Here is a 14,073-nt window from a genome sequence, read left to right on the forward strand (position 1 = left end):
TCTGTGAACAATTTATCTGTTAAACCATGTGTAAGTGATACAGATACCCATAGTCAAACTCTCATAAGTGTCAAAATGTTCACATGTGATGTTTGCAGTAAACAATTTTCTCAGTTAAAATATTTAAAGAGACATTATCTTCGTCATAAGAATGAAAATCTTTTTAGTTGTGATAAGTGTGGTAAAACATTTCATCAGAAGTATATTTTAAAGCAACACTATTATACTCATGCAGAAGAAAAAGCTTTTGTGTGTGCTGTATGTCATAAAGCATTTAATGCACAAAGTTATTTGAATTCACATCATCGTCGCACTCATGCCAGGGAAAAACCATTTGCTTGTGATAAATGTGGTAAAGCATTTTTTGAAAAACGTAATTTGAAAGGCCATTCCCGCATTCATTCAGGTATAAAACCGTATGTGTGTGATGTTTGTGGGAAAGGATTTATTAGAAATGGTTATTTAACTGAGCATTATCATCGTTATCATTCAAATGAAAAACCTTTTATTTGTGATGTATGTGGGAGGGGATTTTATCTCAAATGTGATTTAAAGAGGCATTCTTTGATTCACACTTATGAAAGGCCTTGTGTGTGTAGTGTGTGTGGAAAATCATTTTCTAGGGCTAGTAGCTTAAAAGTACACTATCGTACTCATACAGGTGAAAAGCCATATGTATGTGATATATGTAGTAGAGCATTTTCTCAGAAAATTAACTTAACTACTCATTATCGTTCTCATACAAAAGAAAAACCTTTTGCATGCGATGTATGCAGTAATACATTCTGCCGTAAAAGTGATTTAAATAGACATTATCGTATTCATACAAATGAAAAACCTTATGTGTGTGCTATTTGTAGCAAATCATTTCATTTTAAGAGTGGGTTAGATTCTCACTCTCATACTCATACAAAAGAATATCATTCATGTGATATATGCGATAGAAAATATTCTTTTAAATATCATTTAAAAAGACATTATAGTCGCGTCCATTCAAATGAAAATTTTTATAAGGTTAATAATAGTGTATTTTCTGATAAAAGTGCCGTGAAGCCTTTATCATCTTCTTAATAAAAGGTAAACTCTGTCGTTATTTATTGAATTGGGTATTTCTTTTCAATGTGATGAGGCCATGATAAAAAAATACTCATAATTCATTATTATTTTTAATCTGCATTGTTATGAATCTGGGCATTATTTGAACACATATTCAGAGTAAACACAAAGTCTCACTCAAATTATAAAAATATTCGAAAACTGTTAAGACAAATGCTTGTTTGTATACATTGCAAGTATTGTTATAATTTTTTTTTTTTAATAAAATCATGTGCTTGAATTGATTTCAATGGAATGTCCTCTTGGTTGCTCTAGGATTCAAAGTGATATTCTGGTTCTCAGCAGATATTGTTTAACGTATCATCTGTAACACTACACATAACAATTTTTTTATTAGACATCAATCTTATCATGTTATGATGTTCCAATTTTAATTCCACTAATACGAATGCCAACCAAATTCAACAATTGCTACTTCACATCAGGATTGCCACTTCTGGGAAAACAATAATAATGATAATAAACCTGCCTGTTTCTATATATTTTTATAGTTTGTAGAAGTTCAGATATTGTCCTTTTGTTCTAACTGGTGTTCAAAATTATAAGGTCTGTTCTAAAACAGCCCTAGTTTTGTTTACAATTAGGATGCTAATATAACCGATTTGAGCTAAACTAGCATGGAATTTTTTCCCACGTCATATATTGTAAGGCAAATATTTTGAGTGTTTGTTTGCCCAAAATTTATGTATAGGCATTATGAACCAAAATTTTATCAGTCTAATAATGCAAATAGCGATTTATCTTATAATATAATTAATGCATCCGACTGCGACAGAAACACCAATTTCCGACCATTTTAGCGGTTTTTCCCCTCTCTTGTATACTTTCGCTGGTGTGGTGTGGAAGTTTGGAGAGGCGGTGCTAGCTCAGTTGTCGTCCTCGTTGTGTGTGACCGAGGTCGAAAATTATGAGGTCCTTCCCAAAATAGCCCTAGTGTTGCCTTAGAAACGAGACGTTAATAAAATTAAACGCAAACTTTCCCTTCCTGCTGTTCACACTTTTATCTTTCCAAAATGGCTTAGCGTTTCTTTGAAGGGAGTATTTGGAACAGAAAATTATAATGATTAGAAAGTATTTTGTCTGAATCTAAACCGAGACAGAATTAGCATTCTGAAGGAGAAATTGATCTTAAAATTGTAATATTTCGCTATTTTTCTGATTTTTTTCAATTCCTACTATTAGCTCACATTCTGTCTCTTTTTCTATATATATTGTTTAAATTTTCAATCGTTAATAAAATACTTTTTATTCATCCACTCAAATGCAAATTCAAAACTTGTAGTGGATAACACTTAATGTTAATACATTTTTTTTTCCAAATATTAATTAATTAATTAAATTTGTCCACTAATTTCTATTTGGTCGCCAAATCCGTCGCCATGTCGCCAAATTGTCACCAATTTGGCACACACACAACATACAAAACTTTTTGCTTAACAAAATTAGATATTTTTCAAAATAAGGAACAGGAATGTCAGAGGAAAAACTGTGACTGCAATTTTCAAAACTTAATATAAATAATTGCTTGGAATGGACAATATAAGTTTCAAAAAATATGGCCAATGAAATGAGGCAAAAATTTTGCTGTTGATGAAGTACTTTTCGTTTTTAAGCTTTATAGCAAAATTCAAATGTAAATTAAGGGGGATAAATGTGTGTAACTGTGCATATTTACACACATTTTCTCCCCTAATTTACTTATATTGCAGAATTATTATTATTTTTTTTTTTTTTGAATTTGTGGTCATTTTATGCATTATTATCGCCTATAACTTGTGTGCTAAGAAAATTATGCTGCCGCATCACAGTTTGACGGAGAATGTCAGCTGGCTTGGACAAATTTCTTTAAAATTTACTTCAAATTTCCGTGTTTCTCAAAAAAAAAAAAAAAAATCATATTTATAAAATTTGGCAGTATATTTCTGCTAAAAATTGTCAATGAATCTAAAAATAATAAAAGATTATTATTATTATTTTCTTGAAAATTTTGTTCCGGAATGTAGTCGGTTACTGTAATAAAAGATGAATTTTTGTGCTAAAAATTGGCAATAAATCTAAAAATAATAAAGGATTATTAATTTTTTTTTTTTTTTTTTTTGAAAATTTTGTTCCGGAATGTAGTCGGTTACTGTAATAAAAGATGAATTTTTGTGCTAAAAATTGGCAATGAATCTAAAAATAATAAATTATTATTATTATTATTTTTTTGAAAATTTTGTTCCGGAATGTAGTCGGTTACTGTAATAAAAGATGAATTTTTGTGCTAAAAATTGGCAATGAATCTAAAAATAATAAAGGATTATTATTTTTTTTTTTTTTTTTTTTTTTTGAAAATTTTGTTCCGGAATGTAGTCGGTTACTGTAATAAAAGATGAATTTTTGTGCTAAAAATTGGCAATGAATCTAAAAATAATAAATTATTATTATTATTATTTTTTTGAAAATTTTGTTCCGGAATGTAGTCGGTTACTGTAATAAAAGATGAATTTTTGTGCTAAAAATTGGCAATGAATCTAAAAATAATAAAGGATTATTATTATTATTTTTTTTTTTTTTTTTGAAAATTTTGTTCCGGAATGTAGTCGGTTACTGTAATAAAAGATGAATTTTTGTGCTAAAAATTGGCAATGAATCTAAAAATAATAAGATTATTATTATTATTATTATTTTCTTGAAAATTTTGTTCCGGAATGTAGTCGGTTACTGTAATAAAAGATGAATTTTTGTGCTAAAAATTGGCAATGAATCTAAAAATAATAAATTATTATTATTTTTTTTTTTTTTTTGAAAATTTTGTTCCGGAATGTAGTCGATTACTGTAATAAAAGATGAATTTTTCTTTGAAGATAAACCTTGCATTAATGATTGTTCCTATGAATTTATGTTAAGAGATATATTTTGTTAAAAACAATCAACATGTTGTTGAACAGTTGCAGCAAATTAACAAAAGAGAGTGAGAGGGGTGCAAGACAATGAAAAATAGACTGTTTCAATTAATAAATTTTCTATATTTATTTTTTATTAAGCAGAAATTTTATTGGAAATAAAAAAAAATGGAGTTACTTAAAATATGTTTTGGTTGCGTAGGTTGAATGCATCAAATTTCTATATTTTTTTACTGAGCTATTTTAATCAAAATGTTTGTACTCTTTTATTTTTAATTGTAACAATATTTATAAATGTTTTGGATGTATAATTCTTCTGTGTAGTTGTATTTTTCAATAAAATATTTCCATTTTGTGCTAATTTATTACATTTTATTATTCTAATAGGTATAAGATGCTTTTAGGTTTTTGATTTGCTTTGGTGAAAGGAAAATTAGCCGTATAAGTCTGCAGAATTTACTAGGGTGTTGCCATGCCACCGGGAGAACAGGGTAAACACAAGGAATTTAAAAGTCGTTCAAAAAATCTAGAAAATGCAGGAGAATTTCAAAATTTTTATTAAAAAAAAAAAAAAAGAAAGAAAAATACAGGGAATTTTAAGTTTCTTATTTATTTTTTTACCATCAAAAAAATACCGATCTCTAAAGATGGCAAGAGTAAAAGATCGTAGTCATAGTTTCTAAAAGCAAAACAATACCATTTGCGATTGTGTAATGCGGAAATTCACCCCTTTTCTCTTCCTTTTTTTCTGTGTACATCATTCCACTACCGATTTTCGAGATAGTTGCTCTTTTTCCCCATGAGATTCCCGAATTGCAGCTAATGAGGTAAACCTCTGTAACTGCGGGAAAGAATAGAATACATTTCTCTGACGGGATTAGCAACATTCAGTCTGCGGTAGCAGGTGGTGTTTAGGCAACCATACTTGAGTTTATTGAATGCTTTGTTTATTATTTGAGAAATGTTAGAAAAGCTTATTCACAGTAGATTGGAGAATTTTTTTAAAGTAATGAGCTGCTAAAAATCTGTATTTAACACAAACTGGATGGATAAAAATATTAATCCTGATTTTGCTGAATGAACTCGCTATCCATTTATTGCGTACTTCGCGCTTTGTAAGAAGATAATGAGGCTACGTAATATGGGTATGTAAAGGGAAAACACGAAATTTTTTTTTAGATTTGAGTGGCTACCCTGATATTGTGATTTCATTATTTATTTATTACTGTTATTAATTATAAATACTATCTCTTAACACTGATTAATCATAACAACTTTACATCAAAGGAATTTTCATTATATATATATATATATATATATATATAATCGTCTTTTTTCAAAAAAAAAAAAAAAAAAAGGAAATAATTGTATTAAACGCCCTTCAATAAAGTGTGTTAATGTCAAAGCATCTGCATTTTGCAATGTATAATATTCCATTTTTTTTCTCAATAATTTAGTGATTTTTAAAATTTTACATTCTTTACTGCTGGTTTAAAAAAGTTTCTTCCATTCTTCATTAAAATGGGGGAGGGAGAGAAAGAAAACGACACAATAATGTCTTTAACATGTAAAATTAAGTAGCTTTAATAAAACTCGAATTCGAAATCTGTAGTCTAAGGTCTTGAAAAATTAATTCTGTATATGAATTACATATACATTACATGACATATTATAAATTTTTATTCTTATTTAAAAGTGTTATTGGCAGATTTGATTTAAATATTCACTAGAATTTTAACAATAGGTAGATTATATAAACAAAATTAAACGTCATATAATTATTTCAAAATTCAAAAAGAGGGAGAAAAAATATTAACTCCGAATTAAGTGAAACATGAATATTGAATATTATTGAGTGCAATTTATGTATGAAAAAAGGATACAATACATTAAAAATTATAGAAAAGGGCTTCCAATTTTCGTTCAATTATGAAATGGCATAATCAAATAAAAAAATACGAAATTATATTTTATTATTGATATAGATTCAACGTAAGAAATAGCGAATACGCAAATAAAACGCTATGTTTCTGAATATAGCGTTAAAATTCTATGTAATTATCTATTTGTTATTTCTATTTATTCTATCAACATTTTCACATATTATAAAATACAAAATGAAATGAAATTATGAAATATTAAAACAAAGAGTTATAAAAGAATTATATGAAAAACAGTTAAAGATTGCAAAAATAATTTTTGAAACAGAAAAATGGTAATTCCACAAAAACTTTCTAAGGCAGTTAAATGCAGAATTTTTTTTTAATGAGTTTAAAATACTGCATATTTGAAAAAAAAAAAAAAAAAAAGCATACGAATAAAAACAGAAAGAAATGGAAACATTTTTAAATTGCGTGAAAATTTAAAGCATAAATTCCAATCATATGAACTAAAATAAATTGGAGTAATAAATATTATGAAATTGGGAAATAGCATTTGTTAAACATATAAAACCAGAAAAATTATACATTTTTAGAAATACAAAAGCGTATATTACAGAAAAATCCGCGAGTTAAAATAAAAAGGGGAATGGAGAAGTGGGTACGCATCATTTTTGTTGATATACTAAACAGTACCTTGAAGTCCAGTCGTAAAATATTGCATCGACTAATTCTCGATAGTTATGAAAATTCAATCATTATCGAAAGTTCGATAAGTACCGGAAGTTTCGATAAAGTTCGATTAGCACGGAGCAATCGATTAAGTTCGACGAACAAAATTTACATGGCTATGAAATGTAGGCGAACCGTTCTACCTTTAAAAATAATCTTCGACTTAAATACAAAATAAAATATAATAAAAAATATATTTCTTATGAAATTGAAAAAACGCATTTGTTTAGATAAAACTAGAAAAATTATACATTTTGAAAGTACAAAAGCATAAACTACAGAAACGCTTAAGGATTAAAAAGAAAAGAAATATATTTTCTACGAATATATAAAAAGATACCTTAAATCCAAAGGTGGAGGGAAGGAATTCACAAAAAGGGCATTTACATAATGTTTCAGTTCACATGTATGGTGCAAAAAAATCCTTGTAATAAGAAAAGCATAACTTATGTTATATGTGTAGAAAGGATTTTAGGGCTAATGATTAAACCTACGTATTTTTCTCTTGCTTTAAAAACGCTGATACTTATCGCCCTTATGTCTATTATTGTACGGAGATTTGAAAAACTTCAAAGGCTGCTGCATTTTTTACTTCAGATTTTATGAGATCACTTATAGCTTCATACATATATGAAACCTTTTTACCCCAATGCGCTACTGAAAACTTCAATTTTGCGCTTCTGTTTCTAAATTTGTTTACATCTAGAGCACAGAATTTGAAAGTTATCAGTAATACAATTTTGAGCAAACTTTTTCTTTCCATAGAACAATCACTCTGTAAATCACGACTATGTTTATTTGTTACTAGTGTATTTTCTTACAATAAGATATAATATTTGTATTCCTTTCTAAAGGAACTTGCATTTTAATTTTGAATTGATTTAATAAGAATATTTATATATTGCGCTGCGCCTACGTCCCTTGGCTGGCTAGAGTAACAATACAAAGGTAAGAAATTCCAATTTTGTCAGTAAAAAAGCTTAAAAAATTTATTACAGTAAATTGCGCCTTTTCGGAGTTAAAAAAAGTCATTAGAACAAATTTAAAAACATTCGTTTAAATCCAATATTATAACAAATTTAGTTTTGTGCTTTACAATATATATATAAGGTGGTTATAATTAAAGTTCCACTTTGAAATGATCATCAAATGAAAGCTACTGGAACAAATGTCATCAAAATTGGTAATAGTTTAAAAGAGGTCAATGGGATATGAAGACATTGTTTTAAAATGTGTTTAATCGTTTTTGAAATGTGTTACAAAGCACATTCAATGTGGCATCCATCATTTTCTGAAAGCAAGTTAAATCACATTACTGCATTCTCAATAACAGCTCTTAGCGATTCCTCGGCGTATTCTTCTTACTGAACGATGTCTTTGCAAAGCATGCCAATCAATGCTATCGCATTCATAATAATATTTAACGAGAAAAAAGTGGTTAGGGACATTGTTGATTCGTAACAATGAGAACAGGTTCACTTTTATCTGGAAAACCATTAAACATGTAAAGCGCATCTGCACAAATCATTTGCTTCTTCCTGCGTAAGCCAATTACAAGACATTGCGGTTTTACATAACCGCATAAACAGCTACGTTTCAAATGCGATTAAGCGCATTTTTAACCGATGTCTTCATGTCTTATTTTGTTTCACAGTATTGCATACAGAACGATTTCCTTCCCTGGTAGTGAGTTTTTGAACTTTTTTTTTTTTTTTTGTGCGTAATAGAAATTTTTATGATTTCCTTTAAACTTTTACCGAGTTTGATAACATTTGGTCCAGTAGTTTTCATTTGATAACCATTTCAAAGTAGAACTTTAGTTATAACCACCCTGTATGTGTGAATATATATATATATATATATAATATATATATATATATATATATAACTAGGACAGAAAGAACTAAACAAAAACAAAAAAACTTGGAAAATGATGCAATGTTCAAATGTTTCGTTAAGTATATCTACTTTGAATTTCAAATGTAAATAACTTAATTTGTTAATGACAATAATTATTAATATCTTAATTGGACCGTAATAATTATTAATCGTAATATTTGATCAATTAATTGGATAAATGCTATAAAATGTATTTAAAATTATATAATGTGTAGCATCTGTTGCCAAACAGATATATTTGGAGTTCAGTTATTTGTATGATTTTTGAACTTCATCCATAAAGATATTAAAAATTATTAAAAACTGCTTCGTTATTTCTGGTAGATATTTCGGGTGTTTAAAATAAATAAAGTATAAAAAAATATGTGATTTAATTGTAAATATATTTGATAATAAAAGATACAGAATTATTTTATTATATTTAAATAGACATCTGTAGCTGGTATCTTTCAGGTTAGAGAACAGAAACAATTTATTTAAAAATGACATACTTAAAACAAGTATTTTTTTTATATTAAAATATGACAATATATATAGAAATATTACCAAAAATTATGTGTAAAAGTGAAAAAAAAAATGAAGAGCAACAAAAATAAGCACTAACCGAAAGCCAAAGGGAAATCAGAAATTAATATTTAATATCGATTTAATGCATCGTGAACCATGATTCATAGATAAGATACCGATAAATCGATATTTTTCGAAAACTGATATCAAATAATCGATGTTTTATAAATATATAAATTGAAAATCGGAACAGCCCTACAGTTACATGGTGAATGTTTGATTTTAAAATTTAATATTTGTTTTCTATACTATGGATAAAGATGCTAGTACTATGCTGAATCCAGCGGAAGTAGTCTCTCCGAAATTTTCTCGGATTCCTCCAAGTCATACATCAATCGGATACCTCCTCTCACGTGCAAAAAAACTGTGGATCTACGGCAAGGCCACGAGAACTCGGATTTTTATTTCAGAGTCTAGCGCATGAGCATTTTGTACTTCATAATATATATCGTATCAAATTTTGGACCTAAATTTTGTGTACAATCTGTGAAATTATTGACAATCTGTTGGTCTTTCGTTTGCATGTAGATGCAATAACTTATAAATGCAATGACTTAAATCAATGAAATTCGGTGTGTGAATTTATGATTATAAACGGAGCCCTATTTCAAATTTTGGTTATAGTCAGCCGGTAAAAAATCGTCCAAAATATATATTCGCACGGCAGATATATACATAAAAATTTCAAATTCTTTTTATCAATCGTGATTTGATTATTTATGCCTCAAAGATCTGTATTTCGTAACCATTGTTCGTTAGTGCCGTGGAAGGTATTCGCGGCTTTACCAACGTCCACAATTTTATGCGAAAGACCTTTATTGGAAATGTCGGGGACACCTCTACTGCTTGGTTTAAATTTGTTAAAGGAGAATCTTATCATACTAGTTTAGATTTTTGAAATATTGACGATTCTGAGCACTGATGCACTGCATTTCTGATGAATCGACATTGATTTAAACAGTACTCTCCCGAATATCCGGATCACGACTATCCGACTTTCGTATTATCCGGCCTAATTTTCTTTTATCGTGATTATATGTGGAAGGTGAGGCGTCTATTAAGTAAGAACTTTTTCAAAACCTAAAGAAATTCAAATTTTGACTGTTATCTAGGATTACCTTTTCATATCTATGTAATAATTTTTTACTGAAAAAAAAAATCAGTTTCAGACAATTTTCTTAAAAATTAGGCCTACGATTGACGTTAATGTTTTGTTTTGTATTTCCTGCATTTAAGTTGAGCATTACAGAATTTATGTTAAAATGTGAACAGTTTATGTCCTTTAACTTACTTTCTCTCTAATAAATTCTTGAAACGTGCAGTGCAGGATATAAACATATATATACTACCAGTACAGAGCCTTCTATTTTAACTCGACTCTTTACAGGCAGCTGCTTCTATGATTAATCAGGACGCGGCTGCGTTCACATTGATATAAATGGAGGGCTTAGTACTCAGTGAGAAGTGAGAAAATATGTATTATAATATTATATAACTTTGACTTCTGGTATTGATGGGCAACGAATGAATTCATAGAACTCTGGCCTATCCGGCTTTTTTGTTATCTGGTCAGTCCTTCCGCCACATTAAGCCGCATACTTGGGATGTATTATATTTTATTTCTTTTCTTTTAAATGAATTTGTTTTAATAATATTAAAATTTCGATTACACATTTATGTTTTTATTTTTATTCCGTTTTACGTCAGTTCCCCGAAAGATATGCAAATGGTGTTTTTCTACATACTTTTGATAATATTCTTTTTATTATAAACTTACAATCTTGTTTATGATACAAACTTTGCCTATTTTGTGTCGTTGACAAGATATTTCTTGTGTTCTTTTCTTTTATGAGGCTATTGATGGTTCGATAGATTGCATGATATTTTGAGTTCTGTCACCTTCGCAGTGCCAGTAAGATCTTTAAAGAACCAGAGTAATTTTTCAAATGCTTATTTTAAATTGAACTCTATGAAAAAGTTTACTTTGTATAAATTTTATAAAACTTTTAACGGGATCTCTGGAGAACTTTACATTCAACATATGACTCCAAACGTTTTTAAAACCATTTGTTCTCAACTTTTATCTATTTGACTTTACTTCTTTTTTATTGATTTTTTTAAAATTCTTGATTACATATTATTTTTAACTATACATATTGTGATATTTATGTGTACTCATGCTTCTGTGTTGGTATTGTGCTTGTGTTTTACTTTTTGACCCTTGCTGGCTGCTTGCATTTTTATTTATAAAGGGTGTTCTAAAATTAACGCAAGATTTGAATTTGTCACCATTCGTGCAGTAAAGTATTAACAACCCTATTGAAAAAACAATTTGACAGCTGATAGTTTAGGGTTAGTAAAAATGAAGCATTACACGATAAAATATGTTTTTATTGTTGAACAATATTTCAAAACTAATGAAGGTCTGGTGGCCACATTTCAAATATTTGAGAATTGGCCCCCATGTGATGAGGTGATTTAACACCTTTGGATTTCTTTTTATTGGGTCATTTGAAGTCAAAGGTCTATGCTAACAAATACGCGTACCGTGAAGGAGGAAATTCAACACTGCATCAAATTCAGCCACATTTATGTAAAGTGGTTGTGGAAAATTTCGACAAAAGTGTGCGTATGTGCCAGCAAAGCCGTGGAGGCCATTTGCCCTATGTGTTATTCCATACATAACACAATCCGATGTATTTATAATAATTCAATAAAATTATAACAATTTAAAGGAGAAAAAGAATGTGTGTGTGTGTGTGTGTGTGTGTGTGTGTGTGTGTGTGTGTGTGTGTGTGTGTGTGTGTGTTTTATTTAATTCAAATCTTGCTTTAACACATTGTTCGCTCCATTTCTACTAAATTATCAAATGAGTTTTTAAGAGGGTTGCCAACATTTTACTGCATGCATGATGGCAAATGCAAATCTTGCATTAATTTTGGGGTACTCTTTATTTGATTTTGAATTTTGTAATTATTTTATTCTTTGTTGTTTCTTTTTTACGTGTGTTTTAATTTGCTTTGTGGCTTGTGTGTTTTTGACTAATGCACTCTTCAAATGTAGTGAATATGTATAGTGTATTTTTTCAAATAAATAAATAATACTAAAATGCAATTTCTTTTTCAGGTGATTTCAGAGGATGATAAGAACTGAATTACCAACTTTTCCAGAAGGAAAATAGGAATCGCCTCATTTTAGGAGTAAAAAATTCTTATTGCAAACGATGGAGGTGAATGAAACATTTTTGGATAATGATCACTGTGTTAATTCATTGAGTGATGATACAATTGACCAAAATGAATCTTCCATGGTTGAAGGAAATTTAACATGCGATTTCTGTAACGAAGCATTTTCTCAAAAATGTGATTTAAATGACCATGTATGTGCTCGACCGACAGAACAATCCTATTCTTGCACTGTATGCGGAAGAGAATTTTCTGATTTGTCTCTTGAGCATACTGATGGAAAACCGTATTCTTGTAATGAATGCAGTGAAGAATTTTCTCTGCAAAGTCATTTAAAGACACTTAATGGAATCGATAAGAAAAAAAAACATTTTACATGTGATGTGTGCGGTAAAGAATTTTCTAAGAAGAGCAGTTTATTAACGCATGTTCATACTCATACTAATGAAAAACGTTATACCTGCGAGGTATGTAATAAAAAATTTTCTCACAAGAGTTATTTAAAGAGCCATTCTCGGACCCATACAAATATAAGACCTTATTCTTGTGGGGCATGTTGCAAAGAATTTTCACGTAAGACTGATTTAAATAGACATATTCGTTCTCATACAAATGAAAGGCCATTTGCTTGTGATGTGTGCGGTAAAGAATTTACTCAAAAAAGTTATTTAACTCAGCATTATCGAATTCATACAAACGAAAGATTTTCTTGTGATATATGCGGCAGAGAATTTTCTCAGAAAAGTAATTTAAGGAGACATTATCGCAATCATACTTCTGAAATGAAATATTCATGTGATATTTGTGGGAAAAAAATTTCTCAGAAAGGTCATTTAAAGATACATTTTCGTACTCATACAAATGAGAAACCTTATTCTTGTGATTTATGCAACAAAAAGTTTGCTAACAACAGCAATTTAAAGAAACATTATCGAGTTCATACAAATCAAAAATTAGATTCCCGCGATGTTTATGACCCGCATTCTCCAAAAGAAGATGGATTATCTAGTTCAAACGAATAAAAAGGTCGCATTCTTATGATGTATTTAGTGAAGAATCGTAGAAATGTTATTTTGTTGCACACTGTCTTATCCAATCTAGTAAAGACCATATTCTTGCCATGTGGGCAGGTAATTTTCTAAGAAAGGTTATTTAAATAAACATTATATTTGTTATATAAATGGAATTATATCATTTATTCTAATGCATTGTTGTTAAGTATACAGTCAAGAAATTAGAGAAACTGTACTGCGAAGAAAAAATAACATTGATTTAAATAAACTATAAACTTTTTATTAAATAAAAAGAAATTGTTCTTGATCTGTGAGGTTAATCATTTCGTATGAAAAATATTACGCAACTCATTGTTGTATTCATATAAATAAATATGAAAAAAATGTATTAAAATGATGTATGTATTAAATAATTTATCTATGGAAATCATTTTGGATAATCATATTTATTTGGATGAGACTCTTTATATTTGCACTGAAATCTGAAGCATTATTACTGTAAAATTTTACATTAAAATAAACTGCATTATGTGTCACTACAGTTGTTACTGAAAATTCCACAATACTTTTTTTTTAACTAAGCTTTCATTAAATTCTAATGAAAGATAAAGTTTTAAGCACTATTTTGTGTGTGGGTGTGTGTAATGATATTTTAAAATCTAATTTAAATCTTAATTAATTTCCAAATTTTTATCTTAATTTATCTCATATTAAATTCATACTAAAATGTTCTCATCTTTTCTGATTCAATTCCACTTTTTTTTTATTTAATTAATTCTACACGCGCTCTATAAAA

General features: G+C 28.7%; 1 protein-coding gene across 3 annotated transcripts in view; it reads left to right on the top strand.

The window, feature by feature from the left end:
- The window catches only part of LOC129989405 (gastrula zinc finger protein XlCGF7.1-like), a 29,370-nt gene extending 15,783 nt beyond the window's left edge, over nucleotides 1-13,587 (top strand). For all 3 annotated transcript variants that reach the window (XM_056097923.1, XM_056097924.1, XM_056097922.1), the window contains one exon: nucleotides 12,206-13,587. In XM_056097923.1, coding sequence (XP_055953898.1) covers nucleotides 12,303-13,286 — 984 coding nt within the window. In that variant the 5' untranslated portion in view covers nucleotides 12,206-12,302 and the 3' untranslated portion in view covers nucleotides 13,287-13,587. The remainder of the gene's footprint in view (nucleotides 1-12,205) is intronic.
- Nucleotides 13,588-14,073: the final 486 nt, after the last annotated feature.

Source organism: Argiope bruennichi, chromosome 10, assembly GCF_947563725.1.
Source record: "Argiope bruennichi chromosome 10, qqArgBrue1.1, whole genome shotgun sequence".
NCBI lineage: Eukaryota > Metazoa > Arthropoda > Arachnida > Araneae > Araneidae > Argiope > Argiope bruennichi.